This window comes from Amblyomma maculatum, chromosome 1, assembly GCF_055883805.1.
Source record: "Amblyomma maculatum isolate TAMU_Amacu chromosome 1, ASM5588380v1, whole genome shotgun sequence".
NCBI classification, from domain to species: Eukaryota; Metazoa; Arthropoda; class Arachnida; order Ixodida; family Ixodidae; genus Amblyomma; species Amblyomma maculatum.
Window position 1 is genome coordinate 337,446,356 of NC_139344.1, and position 21,383 is coordinate 337,467,738.

The 21,383-nt window shown below is 44.8% G+C and overlaps 2 protein-coding genes across 5 annotated transcripts in view; both read left to right on the forward strand.

Moving 5' to 3' along the window:
* The window catches only part of LOC146207521 (uncharacterized), a 272,224-nt gene extending 269,347 nt beyond the window's left edge, over nt 1-2,877 (forward strand). For both annotated transcript variants that reach the window (XM_084588224.1, XM_084588216.1), the window contains one exon: nt 935-2,877. In XM_084588224.1, the coding sequence (XP_084444350.1) occupies nt 935-1,011 (77 nt within the window). In that variant the 3' untranslated portion in view covers nt 1,012-2,877. The remainder of the gene's footprint in view (nt 1-934) is intronic.
* An 11,014-nt stretch (nt 2,878-13,891) lies between these two features.
* Nucleotides 13,892-21,383, forward strand: part of LOC146207526 (uncharacterized) — a 31,937-nt gene continuing 24,445 nt past the window's right edge. The window contains exons 1-8 of one of the 3 annotated variants that reach the window (XM_084588243.1): nt 13,892-14,168; nt 14,238-14,351; nt 19,099-19,305; nt 19,523-19,774; nt 20,433-20,598; nt 20,704-20,776; nt 20,839-21,034; nt 21,218-21,325. In XM_084588243.1, coding sequence (XP_084444369.1) covers nt 20,892-21,034; nt 21,218-21,325 — 251 coding nt within the window. In that variant the 5' untranslated portion in view covers nt 13,892-14,168; nt 14,238-14,351; nt 19,099-19,305; ... (2 more) ...; nt 20,704-20,776; nt 20,839-20,891. Of the gene's footprint in view, nt 14,169-14,237; nt 14,352-19,098; nt 19,306-19,522; nt 19,999-20,432; nt 20,599-20,703; nt 20,777-20,838; nt 21,035-21,217; nt 21,326-21,383 lie in introns of those variants that run through there. The other 2 variants (XR_014703724.1, XM_084588239.1) reach the window with 2 other exon arrangements.

Genomic DNA, 21,383 nt, shown 5'->3' on the forward strand with positions numbered 1-21,383 from the left:
CGCCCCTCCATTTCGCCTCCGTCGAAATGCAACCGTCGGCGGTGGGGTTCGAACCCGGGTACTCCGGAACAGTAGTCAGGCATCTTAACCAATCCGGAATTGACAGCTGCGCGACCGGCCTTTTGACAAGAATCGCTGTTCTTGCTTTATTCACAATTCATTATCGCATATTCTAACTATTGTAGATTGCCCGTGTGCTGTGCGATGTCAGTGCACGTTAAAGAACCTCAGGTGGTCGAAATTTCCGGAGTCCTCCACTACGTCGTCTCTCATAGCCCGAGTCGCTTTGGGACGTTAAACCCCACAAACCAACCAACTGTTCTTTCAGTATGCGAGCTGATATATGCCCCTGCGAGAAGATGTCTTCATCGGGAACGTAATATTCGGGAAGAAGAAGCCAAGAAAAAGGTCGCCTAACGATTTCAGCTACGGGCTAGATTTGCTTATAAGAAAAAGACGAAAACAGTAGTGTAGGCAAACCGGGCCGAAATTACGACTCACTACTTTGATGGCAGGAGTTACTTGGCTTCCAGCAAGTTTTTTTAGAAGTAGCACTCGGACGCTATTTTTACCTACGACTGCAAATCGTGCGGAAGTTCTGTGTAGCTGCACTTGCTTGGCTTTCTTTTCATAGAATGCTGAGGGAACTCGTTCGTAGCAAAAGAACAGGGACCACAAAGCGTATACACTGTTGCGCGTATTAGCGGCCCAGCACGTCAGATATTCAGGCATAATGAAGAAAGGCTTACAATTCCATGGCGCGACAGAAATTAGTGTTCATGGACGTAGCAGTCCTTGCACTCAAATGAGAAAGAAAAATAAAAACTTTACACCGCGTTGTCAACAGCCTCTTGTGCATGCCTCTTGTGCATGCCTCTTGTGCATGCCAACGGCTAAAGTGCCTAACAGCCCTCGTTCATTGTTTTACTTGCAGACCCGTCAGCAGGCGGCAGCCCCGGTGACTCATCAGCGGACAAACCATCGACATCTGAGGGTCCACCAAAGTCCTAGTGTGCCTGGCCCCTTCAAACACAGGAACTGAGGTGTCTGTGTTGGTGAAACGTCGTTCCCTGTGAACTGCCCTCCGGCCGCGGCTGCGTCTTCGAGAAGACCCCAACCACATCCACACAGCAGCAGTCTGCCTTCGGCGAAATTCTCATTGGCACGGATGGCTAGAACCATCGCTGTTATATGTTGGCTCACCACTCAACGCGAGCGACGCCCCGACGAAGCGATGCTTGGACGAAGGAAAAGAAAACCCGCTTCTGCAGGATGCGAACCACCATTGTTCCTTCAGGTCGCAGCGGTGGCAATACGCCGCCAGAATCCGATTCTTGTTGAAAACGGAGCTCTACGCTATCGATGACCGAGCTCGTCGATTTATTCGCGTAACGTTTTTAATCTGTCTCTAATTCGGAATGTTACAAAAGTCTGCTGTGACAAGCTACAGGAACCAAAGAAACTTCTACGTGGTGCGCGCACCACGGGCACAACAACAACAACAAAAAAAAAAAAAAAAAAAAAGAAAACATATATCGAACAGCCTGTTGGGCGAGGGTTTCGCAGTGCTTGCTGATACACCCACCCTACTTTTTTTAGCTGCACAGTTGTCCTATCTAATTGTTTTCTTAATCTCAGCCGACTCAAGTGAGCTGACTTTCGTTGCTGGTGTTGTATGTCTAGCACTCACCGATTCATACGAATCTCGAGCATAAAGCACCTTTTCCGGAGTTCCTCCTTTACTCGTGCACAGTCACGGTAAGGCAGCTTTTGACACATTGTACACTTGCCGAGGTGTGGACCCTTCCCTTAACGCACTGTTATATTTATTTATTTACGTGTCGTCTGTAACGTGTTCCCGCTAAGCTTAAGAGCGGAGGCTCGATTCTTACTTCAGCGTAGCCCTTCGAACCCGAAGCCTCTTTTCCTTGAACCGCAGCGTAAAAGGGTGGGCCCGCTTAGTTCGACACAGTGGTGCAGTAGCATTCGCGAAAAACAAAATATCTTCGCAGTTGAATCCCAATTAAACTTATCAGTTAATTTCCCAGTCTAAAGAACTGATAAGGCTCTACCTCTAGTTCCCTCTCTGCGTCACAGGGCGCTGCGCTGCAGCAGTTTCGAATGAACGCCATATACTTTGGCTTTAGCCCAGTTTAACGGAGAATTTTTAATAAATAAATATCAAACGAAAAATGACATTACAAGAAAAAAATCGTTTTCTTTGAAAGGTAACCAGATTCACTGTCCTGTAAATAATAGCGCACTCATTTAGGCCTTTACGACAATGTGCGCAATCAATAAAAGTGCCCACAAGCGCTGGACGCATGGAGGCCTGGTGAGACGATTTGCCGCGTGAGTCCAGGCGGGATCCGGAGGCGGGCAAAATACGTTATTGGACTTCGTGTTTCAGGAAATGACGTACGAAAGCAACGGCTGAAGCCAGGACAAGAAAAAAAAAGATGTGCAGCTTTCCTTAGCCTTCAGTCATAAGTTTGTTCACGAATCAAAACAAAACTTCGAATAAAAACAAAAACAAAGCTCCCGATTAAACGAAGTAATCATCTACACCCAAAGGCTTTGATTGGGATTCAACTGTTTCCTTATGGTTTACTGGACTTCAATGCACGAAGGCAAAATTTTAAAAACCACCTAGCACGCGTGTCTATACGTGTTCGTTTGAAGTGTCTTGTGAAGATCCAAGTGTTTTCGCGAAAGCGCGTGATCGCGGACCCGAGTCGCGACGTTTTTGTGGCATTAGCGATATGCGGGCCTGTACATTCCTCCACGGCCCATATGTGTCGCGTGAGTATAGAAAGGCGTGTCGAGACACCCTGGAAGTGTGCTGAAAGCCAGAAAAAAAAGAAAAGAAATGAAAAATATGCTTGCGTTGCGGTGCTCTTTGCCTGCGGAGCTTGTTGAAGGCTTTGGTTGTGTTTTGTACACAGAGAAACGAGAGAAATAAACATTTTTTCAGTCTGTGTCGCCTGGTCGTCATCTGTACATATGTGTGGTTCCTGCCAAAGGACGTAAAAGGAGGCCTTTTGGCAGACCATACAGTGCCGCGTGTCGCGCGGGTAATATGATCCTTATGTCCTGGAAGAACCGTACAAATGCTACGTAAAGAAAAGGAAAGAGGAGAGGGGCGAATGTATGGGTGGTAGAGCGTGTTACATGGGTCAAAAAAATTCCTTCCTTTTAGAGCGTTCTTTATTTCTTTTTGAGATTATGGTTACGCGAAGGTACATGATAAAAACTTAGTGCACAAAGACAACAAAAACGGGTATTAAAACCGACACATGACTCTGCAACCACAGAATACCTGTTCAACAGAACATAAAATCGGGACAAAACTAAGCTAGAATACGAAACACTGCGCAGTCTACCAAAGGATTCTCTAAGGGACTATGGTGACTAGTTCGATTACACGTTTCATTTTTTAATGTTTCGCGGAAATTAAACCAATCACTTTGGGCAGACAGCACAAGAACGTGTCATGCTGGTCAAAAAGTCCTCAACCAAAGGGTCCCCGTTTGAGAAAGATCATCTGTCACTTGCGCTGCTTGTGAATTTATTGAGACCCTCAAACATGAAGAGGAGGAGGAGGAGGAGGAGGAGGAGGAGGAGGAGGAGGAGGAGGAGGAGGAGGAGGAGGAGGAGGATACTCCTCACTTTCCACACATTTTGCGCTTGAAGGTGTGTCTAAAGTGACTTGACAATAACGCTCAAGATCAGAAACTGCGGCCTGGGGACATTTGACGCACCCTTTACGTAGTCTGCATAATTTACATAATATGACAATTCGCGTGACCTTCAAATAGGCTGCACTTGCAATTCTTTTGACTGCACTGAATTTCACTATGAGAACCTCTATCTTTAGGTCATTTTTGAGCTTTCAAACGGGCCTTGAGACGTCAGTCAAGCACGTAGATTTTATTGTCTGACATAACCAGAAATTTCGGACATTTTCTAGAAAACCTTTTCTGAACGCTTTTTTTTTTTTTTTTTTACATTGTACTATTAAGGCAAAAGCCTTATGTGGCGTACGAGAGTTGTCCGCAAGATGTATCCACAAAACGTGGTCCCAATCACGTGATCAAAAGAGTCAGAGGAGGAGGTGATTGTGCAAAAACAAAAACTTAGGTGATGTAGTATGCAGTAACTAGCAATTGATGACGTCAACAAATCATAGACAGTCTCATCACAAAAATAAAAACGAAATAAAATGAAAATTGAAAGCAGTGAGCAAAATAAATTAAAAGTACGCAAAAACACACATGAAAATAAAGAAAGGATAGAAATAAAAATACAAATAAAATAAAACATGATGACGAGGCATCTAGCGTCGCAACAGCAATAACAACGCTCAGGCTTTCGCATTTCTCGTGAGCAGATTATGCCCTTCTCTCAAATATCTTCCCTGTGCCGGCTTCTAGGTTTTTGCTGTTAATTCTTAAAAACGCTTCCCATTCGTTTCCTATGGCAATTTGACTTATTTTTTGTGAGCGCAGGACAAACTTCAGTGTAAACTATCACTGAACTTCAGTTCAATAGCTATCATTATGTTCATGAGAGTATCTGGCAATATTCCACAGTTGTCTCACAATAATTTAAAACTGCGCCCTGTTGGTTCCGTGCAGCAGTCTTAATTACTCGTTGTGGGTGCAGGAATAACGTTAACAGCTAATTTTTGCTACGCGTCTGAAGCTTAGGCCATTCGCATCGACGTGTGCATAACGGTATCCCACAGATGCCTCGCAATTAAAAGGTGTACCGGAATCAACTGTTGTGCTGCCGTAGCGCTTAGTTAGACCACCGGAATTGTAATAATAACGATATTAATCTGCTCCAGAAATACTGGCTTGTTCTTGATGTTGTCGAAATGCAGCGGTGATTTTCCATTGTTTGCCTTCGGATATTAAGTTGCAAATTGGGAGTTGCCATTCTAATTGATTGAGAGGTCAGCTTGAACTTGTAAGTTAATCCGAAACCTAAAAAGAGTTCCAGCAATGCGGTGACTTACCAGCTTGTTCGTGTACCTGATTACAGGGTGCATGTGGCGCATGCGCGATTACAAGTATGGATCCGTTATTCTGCGACGCTTGCAGTATTAGTCTCGTTCACAAGTATCGCGTTAAAGTCGGTTTCATCGACGCTTACGCAGGCCCATTCCGAAGCAGAAAGAAACTTATAGAGCAAAGCACGGAGAGAGCACTGTGGCGCTATCCGATATCTATACCCTCGGACTGCCACCGTTGGCGGCTTCTGGGGAACAAAGTTTGCTCAGGCACATTCTGCGTAGTTTACTCACTGGGAGGATAGCATGGTGGCGTTCAATGATTTTGTGACCGTTCAGAAAGATCGCGAAACACATCGCGACTGCTGTGGCAAGCACCACGTCCATCTAGACGACCTAACAGCTTAGGTAAGTGCACGCTACGCTTGCATGCAAAAATACTGTGTGGCGATTCTCCTTTATTTGAACGGGCAAGAAACGCATCACGAACTTGTTGAAAGCCTTGAGGCGAAAAATATCTTTTATTTCCACAAGGTAACATCTGGAAAAATCTGACGCGACGTGTGCCTCAATACAGTCGGCATACCTCAACTGCAAACATCGAAGCATGTGGGCGGTTCCCTGCAGTGAAATACGGTGGTGAATAATGGACTAGCAACGGTAGTATACAGCCTTCGAGTACCGCCAGACGGCACAGTAACAGCGCACTGCATGCGGCATCGTCTGGTGGCGGTGCATCGTGGTCGTCGCGACATAGGCGATGTGCAAAGCAACGAACGCGCAGCAGGTGCATTCCTATGCTGTATTTGCGTCGTGAATTCCTTTTTTTTTTTTTTTTTTCACAGCGCTTTCATCGGATAGAGCAGTATCCGCCGCCTACGTTGTGAAACAGGTTTCGGAGCATCTGTGTTAGTTCATATGCGGCCTGTACCATGGCTTGTTGCTCGCCAGCTACGGAGACGAAACTTCAGTAGCCGGCAGGGGGCCAGCATTGTATACATTTAGGGCGACTTTGAACCAACACGTCGATGTCTCTAACTAGTAGTCCAGGATATCAAAACATCGCCTGCGATGTTCGTTTCATGGAACTGAAACCGGGGCGACTGTCCTGCAGTTCCTTTAGCATACACTGTCGCATCACCTCCGGCAACAATACTCGATGGCCCCAGCAAATCAGATTGCGACTGGGGCCGCGAGCTCGTTACGGCAAGAAAAGTACGGCATGAGGTTTTGCTGTGCTGCAGATAAGTGCCGCGGCCGTATGCATGAGGTACACCCCCTGACGAAGACACTGTTGAGTGAAAGACAATGGAAAAGGAATGGATTAGAATAAGAAATTTTATGGACTAGTGAGTCAAAAAACAACGTTGTCGCATGTCCTCAGCTTCAGTCCAAATTATCGCCTCTAAATTTCGAACGCTTTTGATCAGCTGTAAATTGCGGAGCAGGAAGGACCACGGAATTTAGGCCCCGCGTATAAAGCACGTATTCCGTGGGTTCTTGGCCTCCTTGGTACCCATTCATTCATTCATTCATTCATTCATTCATTCATTCATTCATTCATTCATTCATTCATTCATTCATTCATTCATCCATTCATTCATTCATTCATTCATTCACTCATTCATTCATTTACTTATACTGCAGGCCGAAAGCTGGCCCTAGCAGAAGGGGCAACAATACAATACAAAGCATCACAATGCAGATCACAATAGAAGTCGTGAAAAGGATGCAGGCTGTAGCAGTGTCACTCGAACAAATTATATGTTGCACTATCACAATAACTAAAAAAAGGGAAAAAACGCACATATATGAATCTACAAACAGATGGGCGAATTGCTGCGGCAAACAAAAGAAAGTTTAAAAAACATCACAGTGTTAAGGGAGTTTGAGCTGCATACAGTAAAATGAATTACAAACACTGCTATATTTGGGCCAGTTTATGGGAGAAAAAATGTTTTCCAAATCTTCTGCAAAGTTTTTTGCATGTAATACCTGATGAAATTCCATTTGTTTATGGTACGGGGGAAAAAAGTATTCATGTGGGATTCTGTTTTACAAAATATTAGGGTCAATAGTAAGCGACTGAGAGCGTCTGCATTAGCATTTAGCTGTCCAGGGCATTTCCTGGGCGGCACTCGATATCATAATGACATAACAACAGTAGTAAGACGCACCGTTGAATTCTTCCTTCGATCATGTGCTGAATCGGCCCCTTCCGGGTGAAACAGTCCTGTCAGTGGCTTGTAATCCGTCACCAGAGTAAAATGCTTCGCCAACAAGTAACCTCAAAACTTGGTAACGGCGAGCACCAGAGCCAAGCTTCTTTCTCCAATTTCAAAATGGGATTGTCCCGGTTCCCAATTCGGCGTGACAGCACCGTGCCGGGCCCCAATAGCGAAGCGTTGCATTCACGCCGCAACGGCTTTTCGGGGTCGTAGTTTACGAGGAGTTCCGCTCCCACCATAGCGCGCTTGGCTTCGTGGAATGCTTCCTCGTGTTCGACTCCCCATTGCCATCGCGCTCCTTTAGCCAACATAGAATGGAACCCGCGTTGTTGCGACGTTCGAAACAAACACTTGGCGCAGTATTGTCGCGTAAACGAGGGCCCTCGCAGTCGCGTCCGGGGCAGGGCTCAGAATCCAGGAACAGGGTTCGAGCTCAGTCTTGGTTGTTGTTGTTGGCCGCTTGAAATGGCATGTCCCCACCATGGGGGATTGGCTAAGGCGTGGTGCTGTCCACAAATTCTACTACAGGCAGAAGCTTGTCGCAAAGCGAGATTGTAACGAATTATAAGAACGCGGCTGTAAGGATTGTGGATATAAAATAAACTAACAGTCATAATAATTTTGATGAAATAAAGAACTTGGAAGAATTTCGAAAAGGGTTAACATGTTAACCTATCACTTGCTATAATATAGTCACGTATAATTCCACAAATAGTGCCAAACGCAAATCCCTTTGCACACGCACCGAACGACAGTAAAACGGGTAGTGCTGACAAGGGGGAGTCCTAACCCAGAGAGGGGGATCTCCAGGTATGTCCTCTGAAGTGTGAATCACCGGCATGAGAGGAAAAAAAAAATATTGTATGAATTCCACTTCTCCGCATGATGCACAAAGGTTTGTTGGTGTCCACCCATGTCTGCATAAATATAAATTCAAGCCCGGAATTCTGCAATGAAACAGCGTTATTGTCTGCCTGGTTTTACATAAACGAATATTCCAATTATGTCATAAATACTGATAATCCGTAGCATTCAGTAAGGGACTTCGCAGCCTGGCTGATATATGTTGGAATCGCTTGAACCTGGAAATTGCCAAAATACTAAAATTAGGGAAGAGATATAATACAGAGGGGGCATTAAGGGCCGATCTCGCTAAGTAATCAGCCACCTCATTTGAATGAACAACTGCATGACCAGGAACCCAGACGAGACGGACTTCTTTCAAACTGCACGGAACAAAACAAAACAAAAAAAAAAAGAAAAAGAAAGAAAGAAAATAAAAAAAAACGCAGGACCCGATTAAAACAATTTTTTTTTTTTTTTTTTTTTTAAGATTTCAAGCTAGATTAACTCAGATAAACAGCATGAATGATTACTTGTTATACATGGCATGGAATTTTGTGCAGAGGCAATCCAAGAGCTAAAAATTCCGCAAAGAATATAGGATTATAATCTGGGATACGGACAGAATAGCTCCATGTTAAATCCTGTGAAAATATGCCACTTGCAGCTTTTTCTTGGCTGACTGAGGCATCTTTGGAGATAACAGTGTGATGCGGGTATTCTTCTAGGTAATCAGAAAGAAGACCGTTTAAAATGTTTGCAGGCATATATTTCGCATGGGAGGGGGGAAATGTCAACTGCGGCCTGCATGCCATCAACCCATTGTAAAGAACTCAAGTCAACATTGCTTGGTGCTCAAAGTTTCTGTGTTACCGTAACTTGAGGCAGTTTATATCATGGCCCATAATCAGATAAGAATAAGGTTGGTTGGGATGCAAAAGTGGGTAGAGTGACTTCAGAGGCCGGTTCTAACGATCTGATGAAAGTTTGTACCCCAAGTAGTTGGAAGCGGGAGGTTAATTCGGGGATGCCGGCTTCCAGATAAAGCAGAGCGTTTGAAACGAATTTTGGAAGACCATGACAGAAACGTAGAGCACGCCTTTCCAATAACAGTAAAGGATGAAGTTTGATAATGTGCTGCCAGAGAACAGACTGCAACCAAATTCAAGTATTGGTCTTACATAGGCTTTGTAGATAAACAATAAAGTGTCGCGACGCATTCCAAACCTTTTATTGCTAATTCGTATCAGCCGCCAAAGAGCGCGTTCTCCTTTAATCAAACTGATTTTTTTTTTTTTAAGAGGAGTCTTCAATCCAATGTTGGATCATACGTAACACCTAAATATTTAACCTAATCTAGATGTGAATTCTGGTTGGAGCGGTGAGCTAAAGAAATGTGTAAAGGTGTATCCGGGGGAAATAAAAGCAAACCACATTTATTGACATTAAGGGGTAAATTGATACGGTCCAGCCAGACTTCAATCTTCCAAATATCCTTGCAGAGTGCAGTATAGGGCATAAATATCCAGAGCCGAGGCAAAAAAAAGGCTATATCGTCGGCATAAACATAAACTGTTATGTTTGGATGGATAGGGATGTCATTTACCAAGATGTTAAAAAGCAGCGGTGAAAGAACTGATCCTTGAGGCGCACCCATTGATTGCTGATACCTGTTAGAGCAGAGGGTTCCGTCTGTACAATAAAATACATATCCTTCAGAAATTCGCATATCCATTCATAGATGTATGATGATGTTCTACGCTGCCGTAAGCCTTAGCAACATTAAGTGTCACCAGAGCTGAGACTTCCCTCCTGCGTAGTGAGAGACGGAATCGGCTCTCCAGATCTACGTGCGCAAACCCTATGGAGCAACCGTGTCGAAAGCCTATCTACGCAGAACTGAGACCGTTAACTTCATGAACATGCTTTGCTAGACGACTGTCCACTATTCATTCTATTGGACTAAATTTGAACTTAATGCAGTTGGCCGAATATTATCTAAGACGTATCTCTTCTTTGGGCTTAAACTGAACATTAAAAAGACAAAAATCATGGCGTCTTGCCCTATCAAGTCCTGGAGCATCAATGGACAAGAAGTGGAAGCTGTGGCAGATTTTCTGTTCTTGGGCGCCAAGATTACCTCGGAAGGAGACTGCAGCCATGAAATTAGGAGACGCCTGCTTCTGGGAAAGAGAGCAATAGTTAGCCTTGACCGCCTAGTAAAGAGCAGAGACATTAGTCTGCCAACCAAGATCCGTATAACTCGTGCTATGGTCTTTCCAGTTGTGATGTATGGATGCGAGAGTTGGACTGTGAAAAAGGCTGACCGCCGAAGAATTGACGCGTTTGAATTGTGGTGCTGGCGAAGACTCCTGAGAGTTCCTTGGACTGCCAGAAGATCAAATCAGTCGATATTGTCGACCATAAACCCTGACTCCTCATTGGAGGGCCAACTTCTAAAGTTAAAGCTCAGTTACTTTGGTCATCTGATGAGAAGAGAGAAGTCGCTGGAGAAAGATTTGATGTTGGGAAAGGTTGAGGGTCGCCGGAGAAGGGGTAGGCAGCGAAACGCGATGGTTAGATGGCATCCTCGAGGCACTGCATATGAAGTTATGTGATGTTAGGAAGATAGTGAGAGACCGGAAAGCGTGGCGTGACATGGTCCATAGGGTCACGAAGAGTCGGACACGACTGAACTGAACTGATCTCTTCTATGCATATTTTAACAACAAAATTATTATTTTCGTCACCTTCCAAATGTGCGGAATCCAAGCTTTTGCCAATGAAGAGTATACTTCCCTCGATCCTATCCATCTCGCGGAAAGCACTGCCCTTCTCCTTTCCACCCCTCTTGTCCCTGTCTCCGCGCCGCCGGCCCCCGTCTTTAGATATAGTGTCGACAAGTGGTAGCAAACATGTGCGGCCGAGTCAAGTCGAGTTTAAAATAATCTCCTTGTCTGCAAATGCCTTGTTTTAAGTCAACGGCTGACATAACAGAGATGAAACTCGTTGTAGACCTCTTCAACGAGGGCCCCCTGGGCGTGTCCATAATGCTCGCTGGGCTGTTTTGAGCGCTTGGCGTCGGCACGGTGGAAGCGGCAGCGGAACAAGTTTGCAACAGCCCAGAGAGGAGGTGTTTTGACCTCCTCCTCGCCCGATGCAAAGGTATATTGGTAGACGCTCCTTATATTTTGTTTTCAGAGGCTCTAGTTGAAGTAGATATATTGAAATTCGATGCGTCGAAAGACCGGCTTACTCGCATCCGTAATATGCGGTGGCCCACCTCTAGGCCTCATTTTTTATCCCTTGGCCTTTCATTGCTCCGCCAAAAGAAGTTGATGAATGTTTATCTTCAAACTGATGCATGCACTACTTTGTACATCACCTTCTCTGCCCTGCTAGATCGGGAAAGGGGCCGCCGACTTTGTTATAGGGAGAGAAGGTAGGCAGATGACGATGGGTAGCCTTCCGAAGCAGCAAACTTATTCATTTATTTACTTCTTTTTCATACTTAAATAGGAATACAGAATATGTGCGAGAACGTAATAGACCAAGGAAACCAAAAGTAAAAATATGAAGCGGGCTCTAACCGGCCAATTTGCGGTTTACACTTCATAGTCCCTAAGTGCATATAGCTACACATGTGAGCACACATGATGAGGAATATTGGCGCCTTGCAGTCGTGAGCTGTTTTATTTTGTTTTGTAACTGCGCCGTACATTCAGGCGGAAATGGTTATCTACTTCCATGTGTAGGAAGGAAGGAGTCTGACGTGACCCCCTGTAATTTTTCAGATCGAAAAAAAAAAAGACGTTTTCGTCTACCGCCGCTTTGTTCAGCCGATCAAGGGCAAGCGGCCGGTGTCTTCGGAGCCATACAGCTGCCGCCTCTCGAGTGACTTATCAACGGACTCTCTCGAGAGCAAAGTATTACCGTTGATGTTCTTAGAACAGGCCAGAACAGCAGTTTGGGCTTGCTGGTGATTCATTATATGTTAACATCTCAAACAACGTGACAAGAACACAAGAGGACGACACAACGAGCGCTCACATAGTGTCCTTCCATCCTTCTGCAGCCGCTTCCCTTCTTGTTTTACTTCGCATACGTGTCGCTGCTTTTCTTCAACCATCTGGCAAACTTTATTCGAGCCGGTACATAACTCCACAAATATAAAACATTTCGTGATCACACTATGCCACACAGCCCTCCAGTCCCCTGCCTACCCTTTCCCTCCACCCATACCATCTCATTTTGAAGGTTGAAGTCCCCATCAGGCTCGCCTCGTGGGACCTCCATCCTGTCGTCTACACCCGGCTGCGGTGTTCTTGAGGTCCGCAGACACCCATGGAGGACTTGCGCTGGATCCAGTGCTTCGGCAGCGTTTCCTTGACGTCCGCAGACGTTCGGAGTTAAACAACTGCAAACAGTGTCATACCATGCTTTACCCAGCTTCCGCTCTGTACGCTAGATTCAGGAATATATGAATCTAACCTGGCTTAGCAACAGCATAACAAAGCAGAAGAAAGTTCTCGTTCGAACAACCAGGCTTAGCCGATCTAGGGCGCAGCCATTTTTTTAAATAACGGAAGATCTGCCTTTAATTTCGTTTCCCTCACCCTGCCGGAGTGGCGAAGTGGTTGGTGTGCTTGACTACTGTGCCCGAGGATGCCGGATCGAATTTCGGCCTTGACGGCCGCTTTTCGACGGAGGCTAAAAGCATGTCACCCGTGTGCTATGCGATGTCAGCGCACGTTAAAGAACCCCAGGTGGTCAAAATTACCGGAGTCCTCCACTACGGCGTCTCTCATAGCCTGAGTCGCTAGTGGAAGCTCGAGGTGCAGCGCTGAGCTTCAATGTCTTTTTTTTTCTTTTCTCGTTTAAAGCAAGAAAGGCTCCGATACAAATCGGTCAGTCATATTTGAATGCAACTAGCTATCAATTCATCTACAATTTATATTTTTACTACGAGCGCCTCTCTACGAAATTTATGCCCGAAAACGCGGTACAACACCCTTTTTTTTCCTAAAGTACATTGTGCTATATTATAGTTTAAACCATCATTGAGATACCACATATTATCGGGAAACATGGTCGCCAATGTTCCTAAAGGTTATTAAAAAACTGTTAAAACGTTATTTTGGGTTAGAAAATAATAAATTCAAACCGCCCAAAAACTCTGCGCTACAAATGGGTTGATGTGTGATTATAAACCGCAACGCATATATTTTTTTTTTTTTATCTGTAAAAATTCTCAAGCGCAAAAGTAAATTATTGGATTTCGGTAATTCTTTTAGTGAGACAAACTTTTGCACCCTTGAGAAATTCGAACAGAATGACCTTTTCCATGCCAAATGTAGGTAGTATCATAAAGTGCGGTGAAAAGCGTTCACTCCGCTCCCTTCCAAGTGCTGATGACTGGCGAGAACACGTCGCCCAAGCAAATGTCTGCAAGCGGGCCAGAACGGCACGCATCCTGAAACTATCCGTGTTTCAGAAAGCGTCATCGTATCTCTTCACTGGAAGCATTTTGCGTCGGGCCAGACGAAGACGGACGCAAAACAAAAAGATAACGTCAGGCAGCTCGAAAAGGGGCGCCGAACTGCTTCGTCATCGTGCCTTGAAGTAATAAACAAAGTTATAAAAAATCGTTCCGTCATGGCGTCGGCCTGTCCACGTGATCAACAAATGAACAGACAAGCGGACACGGAAGTAGTAGCGAAGATAATGAACCAATCACAGCGAAAAAGAATGTTCTAGAACGTCCGGCAAGAGACTGCGCATGCGTGCTTGCCGGGTTTCGTGACGGAACCGCGCTTACGGGCAGTCATATGTATCGTCTCCGTCGCTGGTGGTGCACGATGCGCCAGGTTCGTTTTAGCGATATTGGTTACTGCGCTCGTTGCGACTTTCTGCACGCTGCCAGCTGCTTACCAAATCCACGGACGGCTGGAAGGCCGGTTAGGAGTTTATTTCGAACCAGGCTTTCGGCGTCAGCGCAGCAATCTTTCCATTCTCACTGCGGCTGGGGTAAGCGCCGTTGCTGCTCGACTCCCAGAGGCGGCCGCGACCTTCGCTGCACTATGGTAAGTGTGCCAGATATGCAGGACTTATTTTGTTACAAGCTGCCCTTCCCTTTTTTTTTTCTTTTTCAGGTTTGCCTGTCTTACCAGTTGACGCTCCTGAGCTGGAAGCCCTCCCGCGTCACTCAGTCACTCCTGCTTATCAGCGCGTCCCGCCATTTGCCGCATGCTCCTCTCTCCGTTCTGGTAAGCCTCTTGTGATACCACTACCGCCGCCAGGTTTACACTCGTTAGGCCCAGCTCGCAGGAAAATTCCCGTAGAATGTAGAGAATGAAGGTGCTGAAACGTTAATAGAGGAGTTGAAAGGGGGCAGTCACATAGCAACGCCGAAAAAGCGCGCGCTTGTACCCCGTCGCCATGTTGCTCTGCCGCCCGCACAACCGCCGCCTGTTGCGTCATTGAACTTGAGCCAGCGTCGCCATCTTGCTGTACTGTCATCTGCCGTCATGGAAAAATGACTCCCGAGCCCATTTCTTAAAGGAATGTTAAAAAGTCGGTCTGCAAGAGGGGAAAAAAACTGCTTCAGCGGGGAAGTCGCGATGCAAACTTCATACTTGAGTGCATTTTCGCGCTAGTGTGAGCGTGTCTTTAAATGTTTTTACTCTGTGCACGACTTGCATGCTCTCTCTCTTGGCTCATTCGAAAGAGGCAGCAATCGGTGTTTGCTAAAAAAAGAAAGTGTGCATGAATTTTATGGTCAATACAGGTATTTGCCGATTAATGATTGAAAATGACTACGAGCGTAATTGTATGCATTGAAAGTATACAGTGGCACTTAAAAAGATTAGTGTTATCACGGATACAGCAAAGTAATAATGGTAGCAATTGGGGAGAGGGGGGTCTTTTAATAAAAACACTGCAGCACGGTTTTTTTTTTCTTTTTTTTTTTTCCCTAGCTGTGATGTACGGGCTGCGGTGGCCTGAGCGGCAGCGAAGGGGAAGATGAAAATTCGTCTGCCGTTGTACACAGCGCGTTAGAGCACTGGGCTCACGGAACAAAAATCGTGTGCGCGTCGCATCCGTGCGCTGATGTGTCACTCGCAAATAGCGGACGTGTGAGAAAAGGGATATTAAGAACGAAAACGATTGCTGGTGATAGGTAATGAATAAAAGTTATTAGATGCATCGATAGAGTAATGCTGAAAAATGATTAATAATGACAAAATGACTTGTAATGACCAATATGTCAAACGATTGAAATGTTCGCAAGTGATACGAAATGAGTAAAATGACGGGGCATGACTCATCATGACTGGTGATGACTACGAAACAACCAATATGTCAAACGATTTGAAATGACTGCAACTGACTGTAAATGAGTAAAATGACTAGCCATGACTGCTAATTACTATAATGACCAATATGTTCAACGACGACTTGCAATGACAGCAACTGCTTGGAAATGCTTAGCTATGAGTGGGACTACGAAACTAGGCTTTTACCGTTCTCCTATTAAGACATCTAAATACCTATTTTTATTTTACTTTTTTTTTTTTTTGCACCTTATCAAGCGAAGGCTTATACTGCTCGTTCGGGCGAAAAGCCGTAGGCGTCGTAGTGGAAGGCACAGAGTGTCGGGAATAATCGGGGGCTGCGTAAAATAATAGTATCGTGGTAATTCGTGGTGTTTGTGAGTGATTGATTGGTGTGGTTAGGCAATGATGAGTTAATGAAATAATTAATTGAATTTAAGAATAGAATTAAAATGAGAGGGAAGTTACAAGGTGTCAAAATGCTCAGAATGAAAAGCCAATGTTTGATGCTAATTAAGAAAATTTAGTGTGTAATTGACCAATGAATTGAATTTTTTTTAAATGCGTTCAAAGGTGATCTACGCAAAATTAAAAGCCATTGTTTGCGGAAGCTATATGAGAACACAAACAAATGCGGGCGGCAAAAATTTAATAAAAATAAAGATGTAAATAGCAAAAATTACAAAATAGAACTAAAAAATAAAAGTAACAAAAAATAAAGTTCATAAGAAAAACGTCAGTGTGTGTGAAACGCTATTGCTCCATAGCCTTATCGGCGGAGCTTTTGTGTCCCCTTAATTCTTTTACGGCAATAGCTTATACAGCCTATTCATTCGAAAAGCTCTGGGCGTAGATGCAGTCTGCTCCACACGTTGGAAATAATCGGGGGGCTGCGTGAATAAAATTGTCATGGTAATTTCTGGTTCTAGTGATGACTGATTGGTTTGTGTGATAGGCGATGACGAGTTGATGAAACCATTGCAGTTAATTGATGAAGTAAAGAAATGGAAAAAAGGGGTTCAAAGGTATCGGATTGCTCCGAATGAAAAGCCAGTGCTTGATGATGCTAATTAAGAAATTTTAGAGTGTGAAATCAGTTAATTGAAATAATTGCCTTTCCATGGTAGCTAGTGATTAAGGCACTTGGCTGCTGTGCTAAAGGATACAGGATCGAATCATGGCCGCCGCGGCCAACAAAGCGCCTGTTTGCTGTACTAAAGTACCACAGATGTTCGGAATCTCCTGAGCCCTCCACTAAGGCGTCTCTCATAGCCTGAGTTGCTTTGGGATGTTAAACCTCATAAATCAAAACAAAACCCAATTGAAATGATTGAACAAAATAAAATATTGGGAAGGGAGAGGTGCTGAAAGGTGTCAAAATTCTTCGTATGAGAAGCCAATGCACGATGATGCTAATTAAAAAATTGTATAAATGATCAATTGAAATAATTGAAAAATGAAAAACTGGAAAAAGGGGGTTCAAATTTGTCAGTGCTCTGAATCAAAGGCCAATACTTACTTATGCTAATTAAGAAAATTTTGTGACTGTTGTTGAAAACTGATTGCCATAATTGAGACTAGAAAAATGTGTTCAAAGGTGTCAAACTAGAGTGGAAAGGCAATGTTTACTGATGTTATGTTTACGTTGATAAAAATTAAAGAAAAAATAAAATAAAAGTTAAAAAGAGTGAAAAGCAGCATCCGTATGTGTGACACGCTATCGTGTCATACATTTAACGGCAAAAGCTTAAGTGTCCCGCTAATTTTATGCCAGTTATGTGAAGCAGCTATAGTGATGGGAAATTCTCCATCAGCTAAGCAGTGTTTTGCATGATTTCACAAGTTAACTCTACATGTCAACTTATATGTGCGCTCTTTAACAGATGCTGTTCAGTTATTTTTCAGCCCCTGCATGCATTGGGCATGCACATGTGCAAATAACTCACACGCAGGTACTGCAGGCAACCAGTATATTCCCATAATTAGTATGTTCTCACTTTTCTATTACGAGGAAAGCAAACTCACAATCCCGCTGCGCTGCAGAAAAGCAGACTCCTCATGACTCCATGCATCGCTTTGCATTCCAACCACCCTACCAAACCACCGTAAGAATGAAAGCGATACAACTGTGGACGCACAGAATCTGCACTCATTATTTTTTTAGCCTTACGACTCAGCAGCGCACCTCCCTCGAGAGAAAAAGGAAAAAACATATGTGGCACTTTGGACTACTAAATTGCGATGGGGCGAAATCATTTGTTTGAAATGCCACTGATTCTGCTTTACTGCATCCTGCTTTACTGCCAAATGGAAGAAGCAGCGCGGACGCCTGGATGGTAATATGAACAGCAGGGTCATCTTGAATCGCCTCGTGATATCATCGGTCATGATCAGATATGGCGTCATGATGGGTATTATACGTGGCCGGATGTGACGTCATGATGATGTCACCAGGTGATGCCGTCACAATCTTGCAGAATCTCGCGAAGTGTGACGCTTCTTGCGGACGAACACTAAGAAGCCTTTTAAGGCTTATTAAGGTTTTCACCTTAAAAAATGGTAATCCTGATACCATCAGATTAAGTAGCTACTTGTAAGATAGCAATAGTTAATGATATAATAATAAGACAGATGACTGACAACATACTTCAATGGGAATTCAGGTGAACATTAATGGTAATCATAAGAGAGCATCAGACTATATAGATAGTTACGAAGATAGTGATAGTTAATAATGGTGGCACCTAATGTTAGTGATAATATGTAATTTGATAATGAGGTAAAATAGATGAAGCAAGTCACAAAGTGATTCAGGCTATGAGAGACACCTAGATAAGAGTGATGGAATTTAGGTCAGCATGTCATGTGATGAACATCTCTTGACAAGGCATAGACGTCAGAATAGCACCGGACCTTGGAAAACGCAGAACGAGCTCATAACGAAACTACGCACAGAACTCCACACCCTTTTGCATTCTGCACACAAGGACACTTAAGGGCTCCTGAAATGGTCCTTGCAGTAATATTGTAATTCAAGAAATGTATAGAGGGGACCTGTGAGTATTTGAATGGAGTTTAAAAGCTTTGTGTGGAGCTTATAATCTATAATTATAAGTACCAAGAGAGATGCCGTAGCGAATGGCTGCAAATTTCAACCATCTGGGGTTCTTTAACGTGCGCCGACACTGCACAGCACAAGGATGCTTTGCTTTTCACCTCCATCGAAAAGCAGTCGCCATAGTTGGGATTCGATCCCATATCCTTAGAAACAGCAATTGAGCATCCTCTAACCACTGCACCAGCACGGCGGGGTCACCGGTGCTTGTTGGGTGCACCCGCTCATTGGACGCTCCCAAGTGAAGCAGGTTGGACAGGGCTTGAGGAGGAAGCAGTTGCGATTTGTTCTTTTTCTTGCACTCTAGCAAGCGCTGAATAGGGAGAAGAGCATCGTTTTCGATTGCCAATATGTTCAGTGCTAATGAAGCCAGATTAAAAATTTTTGTGTTGCTGAGAGGATTGATGGGATAACTCTATTACTCATGTGCGTTTTCTAGTTTCAGTAGAGAGCTTTTCACGGTCCCTTTAAATGCACCTGGGTAATTTTCTGCTTTGCTGCTGCGTGTTCGTTGGAGCTCCAGTGTGGTCTCCCTAATTCTACTCACTTGTCTTCTGGTTACAGCTCCACCTTTGCTGTCAAAGATGCATAGCCTATGGCACTGCCTTACTGCACTCGACACCAAGACCTGCTGTTTGTGTGCAGCCATGACGTACTGGAAAGCTGCTGTCATATTTGCCACCCTCCAGATGTCTCTTGGAACCATCACGCTTTTGATCGAGCAAAAAGTGCAGACAGCATCTCCGTCAAGCCAGGCCTTTAAAATCAAAAGTACGGGAGATCTGCTCTCTGTTTAAAACAGCCTTTGTTTTTTTGGTACTTGCACGTGTTTTTCCCTCAAAGACCTCATGCATCAATACGAAATCTTGAGCTCCTCATGCCAGTTTTTCCATACGTCCTGTCCCTTCCATCGATCGTTCTAGCAATCGAGTTAATATTCAATGAATGCTTCTAGAATGCGCTCATGACTCCCATTCTTCTCTTGCAGATTACCCTGTTCCACAAGGACAGGTGCACATCATCTAAACAGTGCGATTGGCAGGGAGGTGATCAGCAGATGCACTTTAGCCATACTGGACACGGCACGTTCAACTTGTGACTTGGGACTTTCTCTCCATTGCTGGCCCGTTGCCGCCACCTTAAACACTCCACGGACGCCTGGGAAGCCAGTGACGCACCTGACCGGTCAAGGATCTGGAACTCCTAGGATTATCTTCGAGCCAGGCCTTCGGCTTCGAAGGTGAGTTGCGGGACTAAGTCTCGTGGCGAGGGCGGCTTGTCTGTGAAACCATTATCTGGCTCAGCTACTCACATTGGTTTACCCGTTTTCATCAAAACTGTAACATGAAGTAAGCTCGGTATTTGTACGCAGTTTCATGGACAGTCGCGCCATAGGGTCTTTTTCCGAGACGAAAGCACAGTGGGAAATAGGGTTCAGGGCGGCCGCTGGTTTAGCTGACACTAGGCAGGACAGATGCAGGTATTGAGTCAGCGAGGAATGGCATTCCTCGCTGCCTCAAGAAGCTTTACATAAGCAAGCCCACTGCTGTTTGCGTCATGGAATAAGTACCCGTTCCGAAAGCCGTTACGACCCAGCCACCATGTCGTGTCGAGGAACAAAACTGGTGCAAGTGCACTGTTGCACGACATGTGGTTCGTGGCCGCATGTGGCTCTCGGATATCTCGCCACCCTGACAAGCAACTCTGAAGAACGGACGATGCCTGCGGTCTGCAGCACATCGTTTTCGCTGCAGCCAAGGTCAGTGCAGCAATTTTTCTATTCCAAATGGGGCATATGCTGAGAAGCGGCCACAACTTCTTCAGCATGCTAGCAATGGTGAGTATACCAGATATGCTGGCACTTCTTTGTTGCAAGCTGCTGTTTTTTTTTTTTTCAGATTTGCCCGTGTTTCACTAGACGATCCTCCTGAGCAGGAAGCACGCCTGTGTCATTCTTGGAGCCCAGCCATGGCCTGTTCAGACATCTGAGCACCGTGCTGCTCCTCGCATGCTCCTGTCTGTGTGCTGCTACTGCGGCCTCTGTGATATCACTGCCACCACCAGGTTTGCATCCGTTATGTTTTTACACTGTATTACTTGCATGCTTCCTTTTATATTTTGTCTTCACACCATACATGAATTTGGCTCTCCCATGTTCTGTTTGGCCAGCTGACTTCAGGATCTGTCTTGCTGCTACATGCCTCCGAAGGGCTGAAACACATTTCTGTTGGATGCTCTCAGAGTAAGCCCTCAGATTCTATTTGCTTACACCTTCTGGCTACAGCTTTGCCTTCACTATCGCAGATGTGTGGGCTTTCTTTCTGCCGTACTGCACATGGTACCTGGACCTGCTGCTCATGCGTATGTCTGACGTGCTAGCAAGCTTCTGTCATATTTGCCATTCTCAAGAGGTGCCTGGAAGCCATCGCAGTTTCTACCAAGCAAGGAGTGTAGATGGAATTATCTTCAAGCCATGCCTTGGACGTCAAATGTACGGCAGGTGTGTGCCTCTGTTGCAACAGCCTTCATTTTTGCACACTTGCATGTGCTCTTCAGTTAAGCACCCTCATGCATGAGCAAAAGGGAGCTTGCCATCTTGACATCGCTTCCATGCTGCAGTAACCGGGTTAATGTCTTTTGGATGCTTAAAGACTGCATGCACTCTCTGATGCTTCCCCTGCAGGTTTCCTCTCGCCACTCGAACCAGTGCTGTCGGCAGGGACTACAAGGTGTTGCACCTTCACATTGTGCTGCTGTTGTCACAAATGCTGAAATACTGGATGCTGCCTGTGTAAGCACCTCCAAATTTTGCTCTTGTCATTGTTACAATTCTGTTTGTATCTTTGCAG